The 23,060-nt window shown below is 42.5% G+C and overlaps 1 protein-coding gene across 1 annotated transcript in view; it reads right to left on the bottom strand.

The window, feature by feature from the left end:
• Positions 1–21,573, bottom strand: part of SMG1 (SMG1 nonsense mediated mRNA decay associated PI3K related kinase) — a 121,864-nt gene extending 100,291 nt beyond the window's left edge. The window contains 1 exon segment of the mRNA XM_038418662.2: positions 19,993–21,573. Within this exon segment, the coding sequence (XP_038274590.1) occupies positions 19,993–20,081 (89 nt within the window). The 5' untranslated portion in view covers positions 20,082–21,573.
• Between the last annotated feature and the right edge of the window lie 1,487 nt (positions 21,574–23,060).

Below are 23,060 nucleotides of genomic sequence, written 5' to 3'. Positions count from 1 at the left end.
TAAAAACAAAACAAGTCACTGTGGTAAGAGCCAAGAGGCAAATTCAAAACAGTGGAATTAAATAAACTTTGCGGGCAAAAAAGTTACCAAAACAAGAAATAGTAAGACTTATTTCTTCAAATATTTCTTAAAGATGCTCTCAAAAATCAGCTTCTCAATCTACAAAACAGAATAAAAGTCCTGAGGGTTAGTGCTTGTCAAGCACTTCGCAGGTGAAAAACCACTAAAAATATTATTGGGAATTTAAAAAAAAAAACAAAAACAAAAAACAATTTCTTTTCCTGAATTCCCCAATGCCCACTCCAAATTACAATTTTGTCCCCAGTCTACAGACTCAAGTAGCTAAGAGTCCCAATTAATACTTTCATATTGCAACACAGACAGATGTCCCTTAGGCATAAATCCTCATCCAACAGGGAAAGCCTGAATAAAAGACTTTGCTCATAAGAACTAACTGTGGGCTGTGAACATGCCCACACAACTGGACTACAGTCACTACTACAGCATATGGTATTAAGTAGCAAATGAAGCCCATTTTATGCCACATGTATCTGTATCATACTCAACTCCACTTACATGGCCCATGCACATTTTCTCCCTCCGGGGTAAACTGCAGAAATTTCTAGTTCACGCTCAGGGAGATGGAGAATGTCCCATATAACGTGTCTGCTGTCTCAGCCACCCTATGCAACAGATTTTCAATTGCTTTGAATTTAAATGCCCAGAAGTTTCATAACAGTTGGCTCCTCTGATAACCATGGCCTTCCGGTACAATGTACTGTACCATCTCGTACTGTCAAAATGGGGAGTTGTCAAAACTTAGCCATGGTCTATACTAGGAGTTGAGGTCGAATTTAGCAGCGTTAAATTGATTGAACACTGCACCCATCCACATGACGAAGCCCTCTTTTTCAACTTAAAGGGCTCTTAAAATCAATTTCTTTACTCCACCCCCGACAAGGGGATTAGCACTGAAATTGGCCTTGCTGGGTCGAATTTGGGGTAGAGTGGACGCAATTAAACGGTACTGGCCTCCGGGAGCTATCCCACAGTGCTCCATTGAGACCGCTCTGGACAGCACTCTCAACTCAGATGCACTGGCCAGGTAGACAGGAAAAGGCCCGCGAACCTTTGAATTTCATTTTCTGTTTGGCCAGCGTGACAAGCTGCAGGTGAGTGCAGAGCTCATCAGCAGAGGTGACCATGAAGGAGTCCCAGAATTGCAAAAGAGCTCCAGCACGTACCGAACAGGAGGTACGGGATCTGATCGCTGTATGGGGAGAGGAATCCGTGCCATCAGAACTCTGTTCCAGTTTTCAAAAATGCCAAAACATTTGTCAAAATCTCCCAGGGCATGAAGGACAGAGGCCATAACAGGGATCCGAAGCAGTGCCGCCTGAAACTTAAGGAGCTGAGGCAAGCCTACCAGCAAGGCAAACGGCCGCTCCGGGTCAGAGCCCCAAACATGCCGCTTCTATGATGAGCTGCATGACATTCTAGGGGGTTCAGCCACCACTATCCTAACCGTGTTGTTTAACTCCTTCAATGGAGATGGAGGCAACATGGAAGCAGGTTTGGGGGACGAGGAAGATGATGATGATGAGGTTTTAGATAGCTCACAGCAAGCAAGAAGAGAAACCAGTTTTCCCCGACAGCCAGGAACTGTTTCTCACCCTGGACCTGGAGCCAGTACCCCCAGAACCCACCCAAGGCTGCCTTCCGGACCCGCCAGGCAGAGAAGGGACCTCTGGTGAGTGTACCTTCTTAAACAGTATACATGGTTTAAAAGCAAGCGTGTTTAATGATTAATTTGCCCTAGCATTCGCGGCCAATACAGCTACTGGAAAAGTTTGTTAATGTGTCTGGGGATGGAGCGGAAATCCTCCAGGGACATCTCCATAAAACTCTCCTGGATGTACTCCCAAAGCCTTATCAAAAGGTTTCTGGGGAGGGCAGCCTTATTCCGTCCACCATGGCAGGACACTTTAGCACGCCAGGCCAGCAGCACATAGTCAGGAATCATTGCAGAACAAAGCACTGCAGCTTATGTTTTTGGCATTCTAACAACATCCGTTCTTTATCTCTCTGCGTTATCCTCAGGAGAGTGATATTATTCATGGTCACCTGGTTGAAATAGGGTGCTTTTATTAAGGGGACATTCAGAGGTGCCTGTTCCTGCTGGGCTGTTTGCCTGTGGCTGAACAGAAATGTTCCCCGCTCTTAGCCATGGGGATGGGGGAGGGGTTAGCCATGCGGTGGGGGAAGGCAAAATGCAACCTTGTAACAAAAGCACGTTAAGAGCAAGGTTTACCGTGAAAGTGTACCCATTGTTCAATAAAAGGTGTCTTTTTAAATACCGCTGTCCCTTTTTTTTTCCTCCACCAGCTGCAAGTGTTTCAAGGATCACAGGATCTTCTCCTTCCCAGAGGCTAGCGAAGATTAGAAGGCGAAAAAAACCACACTCGCAATGAAATGTTCTCTGACCTCATGATGACCTCCCACAATGACAGAGCACAGACAAATGCGTGGAGGCAGACAATGTCAGAGTGCAGGAAAGTACAAAATGACCAGGAGGAGTGGTGGCAGGCTGAAGAGAATACGTGGCGGGCTGAAGAGAGGGCTGAAGCTGAAAAGTGGCGGCAGCGTGATGAGAGGAGGCAGGATTCAATGATGAGCCTGCAGGAGGATCAAACTAATATGTTGCAGCATATGGTTGAGCTGCAGGAAAGGCAGGAGCACAGATCGCCGCTACAGCCCCGGTGTAACCAACCGCCCTCCTCCCCAAGTTCCATAGCCTCCTCATCCAGATGCCCAAGAATGCGGTGGGGCGGGAGGGACATGGGCCCCTCCGGCCACCCAGCCACTCCACCCCAGAGGATTTCCCAAGCAACAGAAGGCTGGCATTCAATAAGTTTTAAAATGCTGTGTGGCCTTGTCCTTCCCTCCTCCACCACCCCTCCCGAGCTACCTTGGCAGTTATCCCCCTATTTGTGTGATGAATTAATAAAGAATGCATGAATGTGAAGCAACGACTATTGCCTCTGCAAGTGGTGATCGAAGGGAGGAGGGAAGGGTGGTTAACTTACAGGGAAGTAAAGTGAACCAAGGGGGAGGGGGGGTTTCATCAAGGAGAAACAAACGGAACTTTCACACCGTAGCCTGGCCAGTCATGAAACTGGTTTTCAAAGCTTCTCTGATGCGCAGCGTGCCCTCCTGTGCTCTTCTAACCGCCTTGGTGTCTGGCTGTGCATAACCAGAGGCCAGGCGATTTGCCTCAACCTCCCACCCCACCATAAACGTCTCCCCCTTACTCTCACAGATATTGTGGAGCACACAGCAAGCAGTAATAACAATGGGACTATTGGTTTCTCTGAGGTCTAACCGAGTAAGTAAACTGCATCAGTGCACTTTTAAACATCCAAATGCACATTCTACCACCATTCTGCACTTGCTCAGCCTGTAGTTGAACAGCTTCTGACTACTCTCCAGGCTGCCCACGTATGGCTTCATGAGCCATGGCATTAAGGGGAAGGCTGGGTCCCCAAGGATAACTATAGGCATTTCAACATCCCCAACGGTTATTTTCTGGTCTGGGAATAAAATCCCTTCCTGCAGCTTTTGAAACAGATCAGAGTTCCTGAAGATGCGAGCGTCATGTACGTTTCTCGGCCATCCCACGTTGATATTGATGAAACCGCCCTTGTGATCCACCAGTGCTTGCAGCACCATTGAAAAGTACCCCTTGCGGTTTATGTACTCGCTGGCTTGGTGCTCCTGTGCCAAAACAGGGATATGGGTTCTGTCTATGGCCCCACCACAGTTAGGGAATCCCATTGCAGCAAAGCCATCTACTATGACCTGCACATTTCCCAGACTCACTACCCTTGATATCAGATCTTTGATTGCGTTGGCTACTTGCATCACAGCAGCCCCCACAGTAGATTTGCCCACCCAAATTGATTCCCGACTGACCGGTAGCTGTCTGGCGTTGCAAGCTTCCACAGGGCTATTGCCACTCGCATCTCAACTGTGAGGGCTGCTCTTATCCTGGTATTCTGGCGCTTCAGGGCAGGGGAAAGCAAGTCACAAAGTTCCATGAAAGTGCCTTTACGCATGCAAAAGTTTTGCAGCCACCGGGAATCGTCCCAGACCTGCAACACTATGCGGTCCCACCAGTCTGTGCTTGTTTCCTGAGCCCAGAATCGGTGTTCCACAGCATGAACCTGCCCCATTAGCACCATGATGCCCACATTGCCAGGGCCCGTGCTTTGAGAGAAATTTGTTTCCATGTCCTCATCACTCTCGTCACCGCACTGACGTCGCCTACTCGCCCGGTTTCGCTTTGCCAGCTTCTGGTGCCGCATATACCGCTGGATAATGTGCGTGGTGTTTAACGTGCTCATAATTGCCGAAGCGATCTAAGCGGGCTCCATGCTTGCTGTGGTATGGTGTCTGCACAGATAAAAGGCACGCAACGATTGTCTGCCGTTGCTCTGACAGAGGGAGGGGCGACTGACGACATGGCTTACAGGGTTGGCTTACAAGGAATTAAAATCAACAAAGGGGGTGGCTTTATATCAAGGAGAAACAAGAACAACTGTCACACAGAATAGCCCCCTCAAGGATTGAACTCAAAACCCTGGGTTTAGCAGGCCAATGCTCAACCCACTGAGCTATCCCTCCCCCCAGTATTCCAGGCAGGACTGAATCTCCATTAAACTTTTCAAGGTGCCCCTGACAGACCTCACTGAAAGGATTGTCGGCCGTTGATTTCACGGAAGGAGGGAGGGGGGAGCAAATGAATACAACACAAATCTGGTCCATTTCTTGTTTTGATCCATTCCATCTATCTTTTACATCTTTGGCTTGCAGCAGACGGTGCAGTAGGACTGCTAGCCATCCTCATCTCCTGGCTGCTCACCAGAAGACAGTGCAATAGGACTGTCAGCAGGACTAAAGAGAATGACCTGGTCGAGTCACTCTTATTTTAGTCCCTCTGCCCATGTCTGCCCAGACGCTCCTGACCGACCTTACCGAGGCGGCCAAGAACACCTCGTAATAATGACGATAGTTATCAGGCCTATTGCCCCACCTGCTGCCAAAAGGCAATGAGCTGCTGCTGAGTAGCAATGCAATACCGCATCTGCCAGTGCCCAGGAGATGTACAGTGACAGTGAGCTGAGTGGGCTCCATGCTTGCCGTGGTATGGCGTCTGCACAGGTAATTCAGGAAAAAAGGTGTGAAACGATTGTCTGCCGTTGCTTTTTTGCCTGATAACATGTACCCAGAACCACCTGCGACAATGTTTTTGTCCCATTAGGCATTGGGATCTCAACCCAGAATTCCAAAGGGCAGAGAAGACTGCGGGAACTGTGGAATAGCTACCCACAGTGCAACGCTCCATAAGTCGACGCTAGCCTCGGCACTGTGGAAGCATTCCGCCAAGTTAATGCACTTAAGACACTTAGAGCATTTTGTGTGGGGACATACACAATCGACTATATAAAACTGATTTCTAAAAAACCAACTTCTATAAATTCAACTTATTTTGTAGTGTAGACATACCCTCAGTTGAGTAAAGCATTAATTGACTTTGCACTTTTAAACTCTGCAGGGTTTTGTACATCAGTTGACCTGAGAATTGCACATGTTCTTGACTAACCTCACTCCTCAAATGTTGCCTTCTTTTAAAAAGTGTGTTTTAAAATCTTTTTATTGTGGTGAAGCCTACATGCTCTACAAGCCTGTAGATGCTTTGAGAAGTATTATGTACTATTGTGGTTCTGTGTTTGGGAGCAGAGTCTTGCAAACTAACAGAATCAAGAGATGATGGGCAACCTGGCATAACAGCCCATCAACTGCAGAAGGTAGAGTGGCATTTTGTTTAAATAAAAAAAGCTCTTTTGCCCCCATGCATCTTTCTCAAGCAAGCATTATTATCTCTTTTAAAAAGTCTGTTCCTCTCCTTTGCAATCAATGTTCTCATTTCAAACAACCATCAATTTCTGATCCTCTCTCAACAGGCACAAAGGGGCCACTTCTATACAAGTTTTTGGTTTCCTGAGAATAGACTTAATGATTCAACTATGACCTGTCATGCTTTGAAGATGGACTCTCACACTGAAGCAAGCTTGGAATAAGAAAATTTATGCAAAAAGCAATTTTCTTAGCAGTCATTTTGGTATTACTTTGTTACTTATTCAAAAATGTGTGTTTAAGTAACAGTCACACAGCCCATATTCTCTTTTTGATTTGATCTTATCAGAGTTTCATGTGTGACATCATAATATGTCACTATGGACATTCAGCCTCTATATTTCACTGAAGGAACAAAGAGCAAGACGACTGCTGAAATCATGGCTTGTGGGTGCTTATCCAAATATGTTTGTACAATTACTGGTAAATACTAAGAATAAAACCATAAAAATAAACCCATTTTCAAAGTTTAAAAGCTTCTTCCTATATTAAAGTACATGTATTTTGGAGAGAGAGTGCTAATCTATTTTATCCACTTTAAAACCATACCACACTTTACATAGATACTTACAAATACAGAACCTTTTCAGTGACTTGCATTTAAAAGTATACTTCCTTGACCTGTCTCCCCATTTCCTCTTTTATGATGCAATACAATTGTGCCAAACATCAAGCAAATTACAAGTTTTGTATATCTATTCTTGCCTTTCTAAACGCATGCCTTTATTTTAAGATGGCGCTTTTCTTGTTCATAAAGTAATATTTATATTTTGACTAGATTGTGCCAGGCAGATAAGTTTGAGTAATGAACATAACTCTATTAATGCCATCTCAAAGTCTTGTGGAACGCCGATTTTACATCGGTCATATATTTTTACATGACCTCATAAGAGAACATGCACAGTGTGCTGATCAAGCCATTATGCAGTGGTGCCAGTAGACCAGCTCAGTCACAAATACATGATGAGATATCAGAATAAAAATTGTGCAGTTGGAATGAGATGCGAGAAACCAAATGAAGGTGAATAACCATAACTACACTGTAAGGTGTTGGATGCACTTCTACAGGGCAGTGCCAATTAGACACTTTTAAGTCTTTGTTTCTATCTGATAAACTCATGACTAGAGAACAGACAAAGAACACAGAATATTATGGATACAAAATGCACTATCAGGTAACAGTAGAGAAGCAAATCAGCATAGCTGCCTACTGATCAATTTCCTTGCCCATACTGTGATTGTTTTTGTGCTGCACTTTGAAATTGAGAAGCTCACATTTAAACACTCAAATAGTCACTGCATGTTCGCAAAAGTTACTGTACTCATGTTCTAACAAATGAATAAGGAGACAGGCAGAAATCTCTTTGGAAAAGGAGTACACTTAATTGTCAGTCAAAAGTGGAGTCATTATGATTGAGGGAATACATCATCCCGTGGTCAGTGACCTTACAAGTAGATTGATTTCTTCCCTCCTAGATGAATATATTGATTATAGTTCCAAGTCAGTAAAAATAACCTGTCATCATAGCTGGGTGGAGATAACACTTTTAGGATGCCAGAAGGGTTTAAGATTTCTATGGCCTTGTCTACACAGAAGCAATTCACTGGCATGGCCACTCCAGATTAACTATTCTGCTATTATTTAGCTATCTCAGAATAACAGTCCTCTGTGGACATTACTCTGGAATAAAAGTGATTTTATAGCAGATTAGTTATTCTGGAATAGCCTTGCTGGTCAAGTGTTCCATGCAGACAATCCCCAGGACCTACGTGCCCAAGGTAGCAGGGTGGATTGATTTAAATCTCCAACTGGAAAGCCTCAATTTAAATCATCAATTTTAAGCAACTTTTCCATTTGTACTTCAGTTATTTTCTAAAGAAAGGTGCATTCTGACTGGTTGATATAACCATTAAAACATGTTGATTTACAACTAAATAGAGCCATTACACTAGATTTGGTACATCTTTTTGCACTATAAATAAGGCTGCGTGTCTGTCACAGACCTCCACAGTAAAGCAGCGGCCGGTGTGGCTAGCTCAGGGGTTGCCTAAGCACTTGGGCAGCCCCATGGCCAGCAGTAGCAGTTTGGTTATGCGAGGGGACTCAGCACCAGGTCAGAGGTTGAGGTGTGGGGCCAAAGCTCATGGCAGGGGCAGCGCACAGAGCTCCCCTGGCCTTCCCTTCCCCTAGGAGCTGCAGGGACATGCCAGCCACTTCCAGGGAGCTGCAGGGATCCGGGTAGGGAGCCTGCCAGACCTTCCAACCCCCCATCCCCAGCACCAGTGAGGTGCTAGGCCACATGCTGCTGCTGCCCAGCCCACCCCAGCTGAGCCCCCGACCTCCACCAGGAGCCCCGGCCCGCTGTGTGCGCCCGCCCCGCAGCACTTGCCCACATCCTCCCCCCCGCCCACACACACCCCGCGGTGCCCAGCCCAAGTTTTAGTTAGGGGTATATAGTACAATGAATTTTTGTTTACGGCGCGTGACCTGCGCATGACTTTTACTAGAAATACCCTTGACTAAAACGTAGCCTTAAACTATAACATTTATTTAAACAACTATTAAAAGTTTAATATTTTCAGATTCTTATTAATTGTACATTTTTAGTATGTACTAGTATTTAGTATTAGAAAATGATGAATATATTGCTTATTTACTAGATAATTAATTTTCTACTCATGATTTGTGTTCGGATGCATTGGAAAGGTGGCTAGAATATAATTAAACACACAAAACAGCATATAAACTGTTTTAAACAAAACAAGCCCTTAATACAGTACACGACCTATTCTGCCATATTTATAAAGCTTGATACTAAAAGTTAGATTTTTTTCCCCCGATTCTTTTTTTTAAATACAGAAGAGTAAGTAGCCTTTAACATACAGTTTGTCATAGAGGCTCATGGATTCAGCCTACTTATTTAAGAGATTATAATAAATTTAGGCCTAAAACAGATTTAGTACTAAATTCAAGGTTAATTTTAAACAGATTTACTTTTAAAAAAAAAAAATTTTTTTTTTTTTTTTTACAAAAAACAAAAACTAAAAAAAGTCAGATTTGTACCCATCTTGCAAGGTAGGAATTTTTTCCAGAGGAAATTAATTATTAAAATATTTACTCTTAGCAGAATTTTTAGAACCTGCAACAGCACAGGTGAATGACTGACTGAACATCTAGCCTGTTCATTGGTCTGAATTAGCCAAGAGATTCTCAATGCTTAATATTCTTCACACATCCTCTGGCATACAGCCATTCATAACTCTATAGCTCTATATATTCACTCTATAACTACCCACCCACAATAGTGCCAGCACCAGGATTATGTGATCCTGTTCAGTTTCACACTTGCCAACAAAAATGAAAAAACACTACTGTGCTAGAGCACAGGGTGGTCCACCAAAGTGCTTGGGGTCATCAAGACACAAATGAAGGGTAGAAAGGAGTACGGATAACAAATGAGGTGACAATAGTAATATCTACATGTTGACAATTCTGATAATATCTACTGTTGACAATTCAAGATGGAAACACCGAAGGAGCAGAGTTATACATCCATCAGGTAGAGTGTATTTTACCTTGAGGTAATATATGAATTTGAAAATATGCTGTCCAAAATTGAAGTTGAGGTACAGTTCTAGAATGAAAAATAAATCCCTGTGGGTCATCGAACGTCTCTCCTTTCTCCAAAATACGTAGAAAGAATTTGGCATCGAAATCCAGTTTTAAAAAAAAGGGGGGGGAGAAGAGGGCAGGCTTTGATCTGCGTTTCCTGCCCTGTTTGCCAAGGCTGTTTTTCTAAAGCAAGCTCCCACTTCCTGAAACAAAAGTCCATGCACCTGAAAAATGGCAGAAAACTTCCACTGCTATTCCACCAATTCCCATATTTTAAGGAAAATGGGAAGGAAAGATTATCCCTTTCTCCCCCAATATTTTTTTCACAGAATTCAAAACATAAACCTAGGCAACTGAGAGAAAAAGGCATTTTTAGTCAGAATGTTTAAAACTGTGTTTGTTGATGCCCATTTAAATACAATTAGAAATGTTGTGGTTAAAGAATCCTCCCAATGACAAGAAGACAATGTCTACTTCTGTATTTGTAGTGTCTAGCACAATAAGATCCCCAAAATGATTTGGGCCACTAGCTGTAGTAGCAGGGAGGATCATAGAACATTCTGAAGAAAGGATATCTTTATTAGAAGATTCAACTCCACTGACCATTCAGTAAGACATGAGAGATCACAATCCATTTGCTCCAAGACCTGGAAGAGATATTCCAGCAAAACTAGAAAAAAAACCAAGCTTGATATTTCAGTTATTTACCAAATTATTAAAAAGAAACAAAAAACAACATCTTCACACACACCCCTCCCCCACATCATCTTACAGGCCACTTTTATATAGAATTAATAAGGTATAATACTTAAAAATCCATTGCAGCTCATTTTAAAGACTAGTAAGATTGACAAGCAAAATTATTCACAACAGTTTTCATGAATGCTTAGATAATAGCACTAATGAGGCCAACAAGGATGAAATATTACATATCAATCACCTAGATTTCTGTAAAGCAATTCAGTGGACAACTGAACTGACTGATTTCAAGATTAGAAAAGCATGGCATTTGGGACAAACTACTGAAGCTGAATCAAAACAACAACGACAAATAGAATACTTGTTAAAAAAAAAAAAAACCCAACAACAACAAAACACTTCAAGGAGGCCAGCAGTAAAGTGTGGTGTCTGAGTAATTATAGGTAAATATTCATCATATGAAGGATCTCTCTCACCGTAATTTTACTAATGTGATCACTGCTACCTCAAATTCTTTCTACCTTCATTTTACACATCAAGCCTTATTGCTCTTTCCTGCCATATACAATTAAAACACAATCCCCAATATAACAGTAAAACTGCTTGAATCAGAAAAAAAAAAAAGTATCTTTGAGCTCGTTATAATCTCTTCATTCTGAGTGGAATAGTAATCAGATACACTGCAATATTTAAAAAAGGATTTCTGTGCTAGGAAAAGCATTCCACTAGGATTTTGCAGTATCTCTGTTGGGAACATGAACCACAACTATCAGTTGTTACCTCAGTAAGTTATCTTTTCAGTGCAAGCTGGCACCAAAAAGGCAATAGAGCATGTACACAGTAAATGGACTTGTGCAGGTAATTCTCTGTATACTACACTACACGCTTACGTTATCTCTATACAAGTTTGAATCCTTGATATAATTAGCTTAAAAGCTCTGTATATTAGAACAGAAAATCTTGAAATCCATGTGCCACACTTGAAAAGAAACTGAAAAAGCCACACAAGAACTTTTAACTTGCAGAAAAAAAAAACCAAACAATGTTTATGGATTGCATAAAAGAAACTGCTCCATGAACATTACATGAAACCTACAGAACATATCAAATAGGAGATCCTGATAAAATTAAATTATAATATGTTTTGATTGTTTGTTTCATACAACACTGAAAAATTCAGAATATTCTGTGACTTCCAGTCTATTAAGGTTGATGACTTCTCATCTGCTCTCAGTCCTCACCTCCCTTTTTATCCATTGATATGGTGGATGATTCTCTCCATGGTTCATTCCCCTCCACACTTTGACTCTTTTGCAAGACCCATCCTCTCAATCTGCAGCCTTGGCTCAGTCACAACATCCACTTCCTTCTGCTCCCACACAGCAGAGCATCTCTGGCAAAAAGCCTGTAATCAAGCTAACTTCCTAAACAACTCTACTTCTCCAACTTAACTGAATGTCCTGTCCTCCATCCCAGCCACCTTTTCAACATCTTAGACTCAGTCCTCAAACCCTCCCCACCTCCTGCCTCCATTTCTCTCTCTGCTCAGGATGAACTTATACAAGAAAAAGTTGTCAACATAGGCAAAATGTGACAACTTTCCCTCTCCCCTAGGCTTCCTTCCTTTCCCAGTCCCCTCCTATAGCTCTCTCCTGTTTGAGACATAGAAGTTTCTTGAAAAAAGAAAAGGAGTACTTGTGGCACCTTAGAGACTAACAAATTTATTAGAGCATAAGCTTTCGTGAGCTACAGCTCACTTCATCGGAAGTTTCTTGTCTGACCTTCTCTAATCCCTCCACTTGCCTCAGTGACCACATCCCATGCCATCTCCTGATCTCCTCTCATACCCTCATTTCCTCTTCTCCTCAACCTGTCACTTTCCTCTCGCTCTTCCCCTCACAATACAAACAAACATGCTCTAATCCAGTGGTTCTCAACCCTGGGGGTACACAGAGGTTTTCCGGGTGTACACCAACGCTTCTAGATATTTGTCTAGTTTTACAACAGGCTACGTAAAAAGCACTAGTGAAGTCAGTACAAACTAAAATTTCATACAGACAAGGACTTGTTTATACTGCTCTGTATACTATACACTGAAATATAAGTACAATCCTTATATTCCAATTGATTTATTTTATAATTATATGGTAAAAATGAGAAAGCAAGCAATTTGTCAGTAATAGTATGGTGGGATATTTTTGTATTTTTATGTTTGATTTTTTAAACAAGTAGTTTTTAAGTGAGATGAAACTGGGGAGTATGCAAGGAAAATCAGACTCCTGAAAGGGGTACAGTAGTCTGGAAGGTTGAGAGTGACTGCTTTAAGAAAGACTAAAACAACCTTGACCTCACTTGCCTCTCCAACACCTTCTTCCATCTATCTGTAAGTTCATTGAACACAAACAGCCCCCCAACCTGAAGCAAGTACTCACCAGCAACCACATGCCACACAACAAAAACACTAACCCAGGAACCTATCCTTGCAACAAAGCCTGATGTCAACTCTGTCCACATATTTATTCAAGTGACACTATCATAGGACCTAATCACATTAGCCACGCCATAAGGGGCTCATTCACCTGCACATCTACCAATGTGATATATGCCATCATGTACCAGCAATGCCCCTCTGCCATGTACATTGGCCAAATCAGACAATCTCTATGCAGAAGAATAAATGGACATAAATCTGACATCATGAATCATAACGTTCAAAAACTGGTAGGAGAACACTTCAACCTCTCTGGCCACTCACTAAAGATTTAAGGGTGGCAATTTTGCAACAGAAAAGCTTCAAAAACAGACTCCAATGAGAAACTGCTGAGCTTGAATTAATATGCAAACTAGATACCATTAACTTGGAAGTGACTGGATCATTACACATATTGAATCTATTTCCTTAAGTTAAGTATCCTCACACCTTCTTGTCAACTGTCTAAATGGGCCATCTTGATTATAACTACAAAAGTTTTTTTCTCCTGCTGATAATAGCTCATCTTAACTAATTAGCCTCTCAGTTTGTATGCAACTTCCAACTTATCTGTATGTGTTATTTATATATATATAACTATATGTTCCATTCTATACATCCGATGAAGTGGGCTATAGCCCACAAAAGCTTATGCTCTAATAAATTTGTTAGTCTCTAAGGTGCCTCAAGTACTCCTGTTCTTTTTGCAGATACAGACTAACACGGCTGCTACTCTGAAACCTGTCACTGAACACACTGGTTACAATAGCTTTCTTTTCTCCAATTCCATCCTTGACCCTCTCTAATCTGGCTTCTGTCCCTTGCACTCCACTGAAATCCCTCTCACCAAAATCTCTAATGACCTCTTCCTAATCAAAGTTTAGAACAGTATTCCATCCTCATCCTTGACCTGTCAGCCACCTTCAACCTAGTCAACCATGCTTTTCTTTGAAACCTTGCCTTCCCTGCTTCTGTCCTCTCCTGGTTCTACTCCTACATCTATAACTGGTACTTCAGCATGTCTTTTGGTAGATCCTCTGCATCACCTGTCCACCTTTCTGTGGGGGTTCCACAAGGCTCTGTACTTGGCCCCTTCTCTTCTTTCTCTACACTTTATCTCTGGGGAATATCATCCACAAAGACAAATTGAACGACCATCTCTATGGTCACAGACCTACCACTTCTCACCAGATTTGTCTCCTTCTGACATGTCCTTGTGGTTGTCTGCCAGCTCAAGCTGAATACAGCTAAAGCAAGAGCTGTTAATCTTTTCCACCAAACCCTCCCCACTACCCCGTTTCTAAATCACAGACGAGGATACCACCTTCCTGCCTGTCATTCAGGCCTGTAACCCGCGTGTCATTATCAACTTGGAACTCTCTCTCTAGGTCCTCACATCAAGTCTATGTATAAATCTTGAAAAAGAAAAAGGAGTACTTGTGGCACGTTAAAGACTAACAAATTTATTTGAGCATAAGCTTTCGTGAGCTACAGCTCACTTCATCGGATGCATTCAGTGGAAAATACAGTGGGGAGATTTATATACACAGAGAACATGAAACAATGGGTGTTACCATACACACTGTAAGGAGAGTGATCACTTATGATGAGCTATTACCAGCAGGAGGGTGGGGGAGTAGAGGGGAAAACCTTTTGTAGTGATAATCAAGATGGGCCATTTCCAGCAGTTGACAAAAACGTCTGAGGATCGGGGTGTGGGGGGGGGGGCAGGGCGAACAAACATGGGGAAATAGTTTTACTTTGTGTAATGACCCATCCACTCCCAGTCTCTATTCAAGCCTAAATTAATTGTATCCAGTTTGCAAATTAATTCCAATTCAGCAGTCTCTCGTTGGAGTCTGTTTTTGAAGTTTTTTTTGTTGAAGAATTGCCACTCTTAGGTCTGTAATCGAGTGACCAGAGAGATTGAAGTGTTCTCCAACTGGTTTTTGAATGTTATAATTCTTAACATCTGATTTGTGTCCATTTATTCTTTTACGTAGAGACTGTCCAATTTGACCAATGTACATGGCAGAGGGGCATTGCTGGCACATGATGGCATATATCACATTGGTAGATGCGCAGGTGAAGGAGCCTCTGATAGTGTGGCTGATGTGATTAGGCCCTAGGATGGCGTCCCCTGAATAGATATGTGGACAGAGTTGGCAATGGGCTTTGTTGCAAGGATAGGTTCCTTGGTTAGTGGTTCTGTTGTGTGGTTGCTGGTGAGTATTTGCTTCAGGTTGGGGGGCCGTCTGTAGCAAGGACTGGCCTGTCTCCCAAGATCTGAGAATGTGATGGGTCTTCCTTCAGGATAGGTTGTAGATCCTTGATGATGCGTTGGAGAGGTTTTAGTTGGGGGATGAAGGTGATGGCTAGTGGCGTTCTATTATTTTCTTTGTTGGGGCTGTCCTGTAGTTCACCTGCGCATCTACCAATGTGAGATAAACCATCACGTGCCAGCAATGCCCCTCTGCCATGTACATTGGTCAAACTGGACAGTCTCTACGTGAAAGAATGAATGGACACAAATCAGACGTCAAGAATTATAACATTCAAAAACCAGTTGGACAACACTTCATTCTCTCTGGTCACTCTATTACAGACCTAAGAGTGGCAATTCTTCAACAAAAAAAACTTCAAAAAAACAGACTCCAACGAGAGAGCTGCTGAATTGGAATTAATTTGCAAACTGGATACAATTAATTTAGGCTTGAATAGAGACTGGGAGTGGATGGGTCATTACACAAAGTAAAACTATTTCCCCATGTTTATTCCCTCCCACACACCGTTCCTCAGAAGTTCTTATCAATTGCTGGAAATGGCCCACCTTGATTATCACTACAAAAGGTTTTCTTTCCCCCTACCCCGCCCTCCTGCGGGTAATAGCTCATCTTAAGTGATCACTCTCCTTACAGTGTGTATGATAAACCCATTGTTTCATGTTCTCTGTGTGTGTGTATATAAATCTCTCCTCTGTTTTTTCCACCAAATGCATCCGATGAAGTGAGCTGTAGCTCATGAAAGCTTATGCTCAAATAAATTTGTTAGTCTCTAAGGTGCCACAAGTACTGCTTTTCTTTTTGCGAATACAGACTAACATGGCTGCTACTCTGAAACCCGTATAAATCTTGCCGATTCTTTCTGTATAACATCTAAGATACAGCCTTGTCTATCCATTCATACAGCTAAAACTCTTATGGGGTCTCATCTCAATCATGTCTACACTGGGGGATAGGCCATCTTAACTACAGCACTCAAGGGTGTGGATTTTCTGATCCACAATTTTCTAATGTAGCTCAGGCCTAAAATTTAGCCTATAAGCACTTTGAGGGCAGGGACCATGTTTTTGTTCTATATTTGTACGGCACCTACCACACGTGTATCCTAATTCGTGACCAGGGGTTCTAGGTGCCATGGTAATACAAATGAATAATAATTCAGAACACTAACTTCCATTTTCAAGAATTAAATTCCAGATTTGAACTTGTATCTATCAGAGTAGTTTTGGAACTTTTACCAGTCAGAGCTTTTGTTTCTTACTTTTCCATATACATCCTCAGCTACCGTATTGTTTGTGTCTTTTTCTGTTCATAAAGAGAAGTTCAGTTATTCCATAAGTAATTCCTGATAACAAGAGCAGGCGATTTAAAATCCATCTATCCTTTCTCACCATAGCCTGAAAAGGTGAATGTTAAAACTATGGTTCTAGTCTTTACCATTATGCTGCATCAGTAGACATCAGTTTGCTTAATGCTACTGTGTTACACAAACCCTGCTTTCCTGTCAGTGTGAAGAAGTACTGTGTGTTGCACAGTTAATTCAGCCCAATGCTAAAGATTAATAGCAGACAAACTAGCAGGAGCTACACAGTTATATGATTTTTTAATTTTTTTTCTTATTTCCAAAAGCCAAAGGAAGTGGAAACTTGAAATGAAAACTAAGGAGGCAGATGCCTGGAAGTTCAGAAAGGTAGCAATGGAGGGTCTAAATCTGATCAAGTTTCTTGCTCAAAGTTCAGCCACATATACTCAGGTCTTGTCCATACACAGTAAACTATATCCATTTAGAAACAGATATAGTTAAACCGGTATAACCCCCTAGCATGGATGCAGTTATTCAGGAATAAAGGAGCTTATAGTATATCATATAGCTTATTTGTGGTCAATATACAGTGTTACAAAAACTTTGTGTAGACCAGCCCACACACATCTGACAGCTACTGCCACATTCACATGGGCACGAAATTCAAATTCTGCTTCACCAACTAGACTTTATTAGAGATGGATCTGAGCTACAAAATTCAGAACCAGATTTTTCACACCTCAAAGTTCAGGAAGTATTGATTCTGACGATATAGTTCAGATTTCATCTCATCTCATTTATCACATTTACAGATAATTAAACTTCAAAACACAATATCCTAATTAAAGGGATACAGTCAACTTCAAAAATAGTATTTCCATTTGAAAGTTTTGTGCCATGAAAGATTAGTGAAAAAAGTTCTATTTTCTTTTTTCTTGCATTGGAAATTTGATGGAATTTTTGCAATTTTGGTCCCTGCATACAACCTTCCTCTGTCCCTGCAAGAAGCTATTTACCATTAACCAGCAGAAACAGAGCTAGAACTGAACAGGTAAGTAAACAGCAGACAGGTGCATACACAGAAGAAGAAAAAGTCTGAGCATATTTTGTGTTATAATTGCTATCCAAAAGTTCATTCTAAACATAAAACAAGGAAGCAAAAAAATTCAGCTACTTTTAAATTTAAAAAAAAAAATCAGAACATACTATTTAAGAGAGTTCTATCAGATTTTTTTTAATTCGTTGACAATATACCTTTGCAAAGATTTTTTTCATGTTGAAGGCTCAACTAAACAACCGTATATTGATTCATATGGTCAAAGTGATCTTTGTATTATGGTAATATTTTTAGACTTCATATATGTAGAATTAGCTCTCAACTCTCATTGTGCACATTTTTATACTTTTTGGGGTGCCTAGTAGATAAACTAAGGGGTAAAGCTAATTGCTGCAGGTTCAGGTTGCTCCTGAGGACCCCAGCTACAGATCTCACTTATTCCTTTACAAATACTCCAATTTCATGATCCTCCGAATGCAGAGAATCAGGCCCCATTCACATTAGGAAACTTGTCAGTGACAATGGTTCATCTCCCCTCAGTCACACTTTCTGTAATACTGCTGAATAGTTTTGTTCTTACTGTGCCAACAGTTATACCATTTTCACCTCCTCCAGTTCAGTGGTTTTCAGTAAGTCAATTTCCAAGCATAGACAGGGCTTCAGCATCTGTAAAGCACATTTTCTATGCTGAAAATAAGATGTTCATTTGCCACAAGACCCATGTCCTATCAGGAAGCCATCATCACAGCTGTCACCATATCAGCAGGGACAAACTGTACATCTAATGCTTTTCCTTGGGGGGAAAACTCTGGGTCAAGAGCTTAAAAGTTTTTGACTTCAAGTATGGAGTCCATTATTCCCTAAATGATTGCCTACAGAGTAAGGGAGGTACCAGACTGTAGGCCATTAGAAGTCCTCCATTGTTACTGAAGAAATAGGATGCCACAACAGGACATCAATATGATGGTTTGCAAATTTCTAACTTTTAAACTTACAATTTACTACACCTCAACAACTAAAGAGAGCAGAATTTAGTGAGGTCTGACCATGTGATCATTTAAATGTTGCATGCTTTTTGCATACTAAACATCCCTAACATGTGGAGAGCTGAATACTTAGTCAAAATTAACTTTTGGTTCTTTCACATATATGAAACTAACATTCCACCCATACAATAGCAGGATCCACTTCCACATCCATTCAATCTCCCCATTCCAATGACAGTCTATCAATTTAATAAACTACATGATACTGACAGCAAACTTCAGAACCATAGTCCCTTTCTCTGCCAACTTAAGTTTTAGTAACATTCAAACAAAGCCAAAAAAGTTTGACATAGAAACAGTTAAGTCAAAGGACTTAGATACTGTACTTCAGGCCAAATTATGAAGTTTTACAAAAACAACTTTAAAAATTAATATAGTAAACTAAAGCAGTTTAGCAAATATATGGGTGACAGGACATGCTGAAAATAGTTCAATAAAGTGAAAAGTGTATTTTGCATCTGAAGTGTAATAACTGCAACACATCCCATACAAAAATCCCATGAGTTTACTTACAACTCTGAACTACTTTTCCTAATTAAAGAACAAAATTTATATACATGTTTTGTGTGCTATTTTTTTTTAGTCCTTGAAAGACCTCCAGTATGTTTGCAGCCTCCATTCTCCTTCAGGAAATTTCCAATTAAAAAACACAAAAAGAGAACAAAAATACACCTACTGAAGGTTCCCGTAAATTCTGTTTCGATATAAGCAACTCAAAACGTCTATTTACCACTAAAGGAAAGTGTCTCCTACTATAAAATAAGTCACTGAGCAACAAAGTTGCTACTTATAATACTGTGTGGGGTGCCAGCAACAGCTGAACTGAAACGTCTTAAAATCATCATAAACCATAAATCACCTAGGACAAAACCTTGAAAGGCGAAGGAGAGCCTGGGCTAAATCAAGATAAACCCAACTAGGATCCTAGGACGTTCCGTGTTGTGTGATACAGAAACATTTTGTCTCTCTAACCACCAATAGATAAGAGATTGCTTATATAGCAGGAAATACCCTCCACTGTCCACACGTCCCGCCCCAGCTCTTTCCAGTACCCAGCAAAGTCTGGAGCCTTTATATCAGAGGCGTCCTGGCGTTTCGTTCCCCATTTGACTAGGCCACATTAGCGAGGCAGTGCCCGTTCACCCCACACACACCCCAATCCTGAGTGTGTAGGCCCCAATAGTCAGGGACCGGGTCACTCGCACCTTCTCTCCCCCGCCCCCACCAACTCCTCTAGGCCCCAAGAGTCAAGGAATGGGTCACTCCCCCCGCACCCCCCTCTAGGCCCCAACAGTCAGGAGTTGGGTCACTCCCCCCCCTTCCTCCTCCTCCCCATTTCCCTCTAGGCCCCAGCACTCAGGAAGCGGGGCCTGCCTACGTAGAAAGCCGGGGGGGGGGGGGTTCTCCTCTCCCCCACACCTTCCCTCCTCCCCATCTCCATGGGCCCCAGCACAGCGGGAACGGGAACAGGCCAGGCCAGACCCCCTCCCCGCATGTCCCCGGAGGCCGCCTAGGCCGCGCCTCCCCCTGCCCGAGCCCAACCCACCTGGGTTGCCAGTCATTCCAGCTCCGCGGGTGATAGTGCTGCCTGGTGCCGATGCCGCTCAGCCGAGACCCCGGGGCTCTGCGGCTCATTACCTTGCCCGAGAGGGCATGGCCGGCCGGGCAGCGGCGCAGGGCAGGGGCGGCGGCGGCTCCTCACTCGCTCCCCTCAAGCTGCTGCTGTCTCACAGGGAAGGAGGAGACGACGACGGCGGCGGCGGCGGCTCCGCCTGCTGCTGCTCTGCTGCTGCCTGGCCGAACGGCATGCTGGGATCGCGGGCCGTGGGGCCGCCCTCCGCGGGGCACCCTGGGACGGCGGCCATCGAGCGGGGTCACCCCCGCGGGGTCACGCGGAAACCCCCCACCCCCCCCCCAGCCGCCGTATACTCAGCACGGGCTTCCCGAACCCTTCCCTCACGCCGAGCGGGCACCCCCGGGGGAGTCTCCCCAGCGGGGGACTCAGCCCTCTGCCTCCTGGCCCCTGCCCAGGAGGGGTCTCCCCATCTCCCATTCTTTGGTGTGTTGGGGGGGGGTTCGTCTTCCCCTAAGGGAGCCTCCTGCCCCCCCCCCCCACACACGGAGAGGGGGTTAATCCTCAGGAGGGGTCATCCTGTGGTGAGGGTGTCTCCTCTCCCCATGAGCGTCGGGGTAGGGTTTCCTGCCCTCCCACCCATATTAAGGGGACTAGTCCCCCAAAAGTAGTTTCCTGCCTTCCCACGTATCTTGAGGGGGCTCCTGCCTACCCGTCCCAGCCCAATTCACACTGAGGTTGTTTCTCCCACATATAGGCCAGAAGTTCACGGGTTGGTGTGCTACAGTGGATTGGGGGTGGTTAGCAGGAAGCTGGCTAAATGTACTGTGCTGGTTTCTCCTTTTTACTTTCAGCTGCTAAAATGCATTTTAAAAGAGCTGAAAAATACATGATACCTTTGTACAGGTACTTTTCTAGGGAAACAAATGCTGTAGTTGCCACAAGGATGTGACTGAAAATGGGAGGGGAGACAAATCTACAAGAAAATGCCTGCCTATTATAACGTGGTCCACGCTTGAAAGAATGTGAAAACTTGTGCCATTGGATACATTTTCAAGGAATATAATAGGGCCGGGTCTTGTGTGAAGTCTTAGGTCACTCTTGTGTGAAAAATCCACACCACATCCAACATAGTTAAGCCGACCTTAATCCCTCTGTAGACAGCATTAAGTTAATGGAAGAATTCATCTGTCAAACCATCTACCACCTCTTGAGGAAGTGGATTAACTACAGCAACAGGAGCACCTCTCCCTCGCTGTAGTGAGTGTCTACACTGAAGTGCTACAGTGGTGCAACTGCAGCAGCTTAAGTCATAGTCTGACACAGGCATTTTTTTTTCTCCTCCAAGAAATGGATGCCTTGCATTGGCTTATTTGGTCACCCTGTGTTCCTGTTCTTACTGAGTATTCCTCAAGTTTTCATGAAATCTAATACACTTTAGTCAAAGACTCAGTAAAGATGCTCATAGGCTTAACTGCTCTTATTTATTACTGTATCCGAGGTTGGGCAACAGCACGACTTGGCCTTGTTAATATCAGCCAATAAACTGCAGTTGTGTTGTTGAATGAGCTGAGTCAGTTGGCATATTGCCACTTTTAGCTTTTTATTGGACAGTACTGAACATATTGATTTGGTTTTGCATCCCTCAAGCAATGCTTGCAGGACATCCACAGGTTCCAAAATAAAATTCCAGGGCTCAGAGCCATCACATCACAATGCTGAATTGCAACATAATTATATTTTGATGTGATGTGACCCCGTGTCATCATAATGCATCACAGTGTCACAAATAGTAACCTTGGGTAGGTGCAGTGTATGCACTGTGTTTCTACCTACTAGCTTTCAAGTGCTTAGGAGTTTCAGGGCAATACTATAAATCATGTTGGTTCACTTGCAATTCTTAAATATTTGAGTCAATTTTACACATATAACCCATTGTATATGGCATCATAATCCTGTCATTTGCTGTCTTATTTCTACTTCTTTTGGTATTTAAATTGAGAAAATTAACCAGTAGCATTTGATATTCAGCAAGCTGAAGAAATAAATTTAAAACAGTAAAATCAAAATCAGATTTTAGTGGAGTACTAGCAATATCAAGTGCAAAGATTCTCTGACTTTTAAAGAAAGAATCTTGTGGATCATATCACCATCCACTGATAATGGAGCAGATCATCTCCCCTGTGGGGAAAGGAAAAGTAATATTAGAGATGTATTTTTAGCTGCCTTTTAACGTGATTTAGCAACTGGACCCAAGAAAGAGAATCAGCACCATGTGGCCAACCTCTGTCTGTAGACCACCACAGTTTGAACACTGCTGATTTAGTAGGTAGAGCAGGAATTATTGTATAAGAACTGGATTCTAGTCATGAATCTGCTCCTGAATCTGTGTGGTCTTGTGGAAATAATTTAGCCTCTCTGAGTCTCATTTTCTCCTTTTGTAAAACAGGGATAATAATGACAAGTTTCAGAATAGCAGCCGTGTTAGTCTGTATTCACAAAAAGAAAAGGAGTACTTGTGGCATCTTAGAGACTAACAAATTTAAAAATTCATGAAGTTGATAGATTTCCACTCCATACGGCTAAATTCAGTGCCTTGCATAATGACAGGTTTCAGAGTCATTTTGAAATCATTGTTCAAATATTAAAATGCTATGTAAGGGCCAAGCACTATTAAATATGTAATTGAACTATTTCTGTTTAGAATGACTACATTGTGAAATTTTGATAGTGTTTTAAGTAATAATTAAACTTTTCATCATGATCAATGAGATACAATAATATTTGTCACATAGAACTTTTTCCATCTGTAGATCTCAAGGTACTTTACAAAAGTGGATAAAAACATTTAATCCCCATTTTACAGAGGAGATAGCTAAAGCACAGGGAAGTTGAGGCCCACATTTTCAAAATTGACATTTCAGTTTGCTCCTCTTGGTTTTTGGGTCCCAGATTTAGATACCTAGGGCCCAGGATTGATGTCAATGGGAGCTACAGATGCTCAGCACCTTTGAAAATAAAGCTGTAGGTGTGTAAAGCTG

Source organism: Dermochelys coriacea, chromosome 10 (assembly GCF_009764565.3).
Source record: "Dermochelys coriacea isolate rDerCor1 chromosome 10, rDerCor1.pri.v4, whole genome shotgun sequence".
Lineage (NCBI taxonomy): Eukaryota > Metazoa > Chordata > Testudines > Dermochelyidae > Dermochelys > Dermochelys coriacea.
This window is presented reverse-complemented; position numbering and strand designations above follow the sequence as displayed.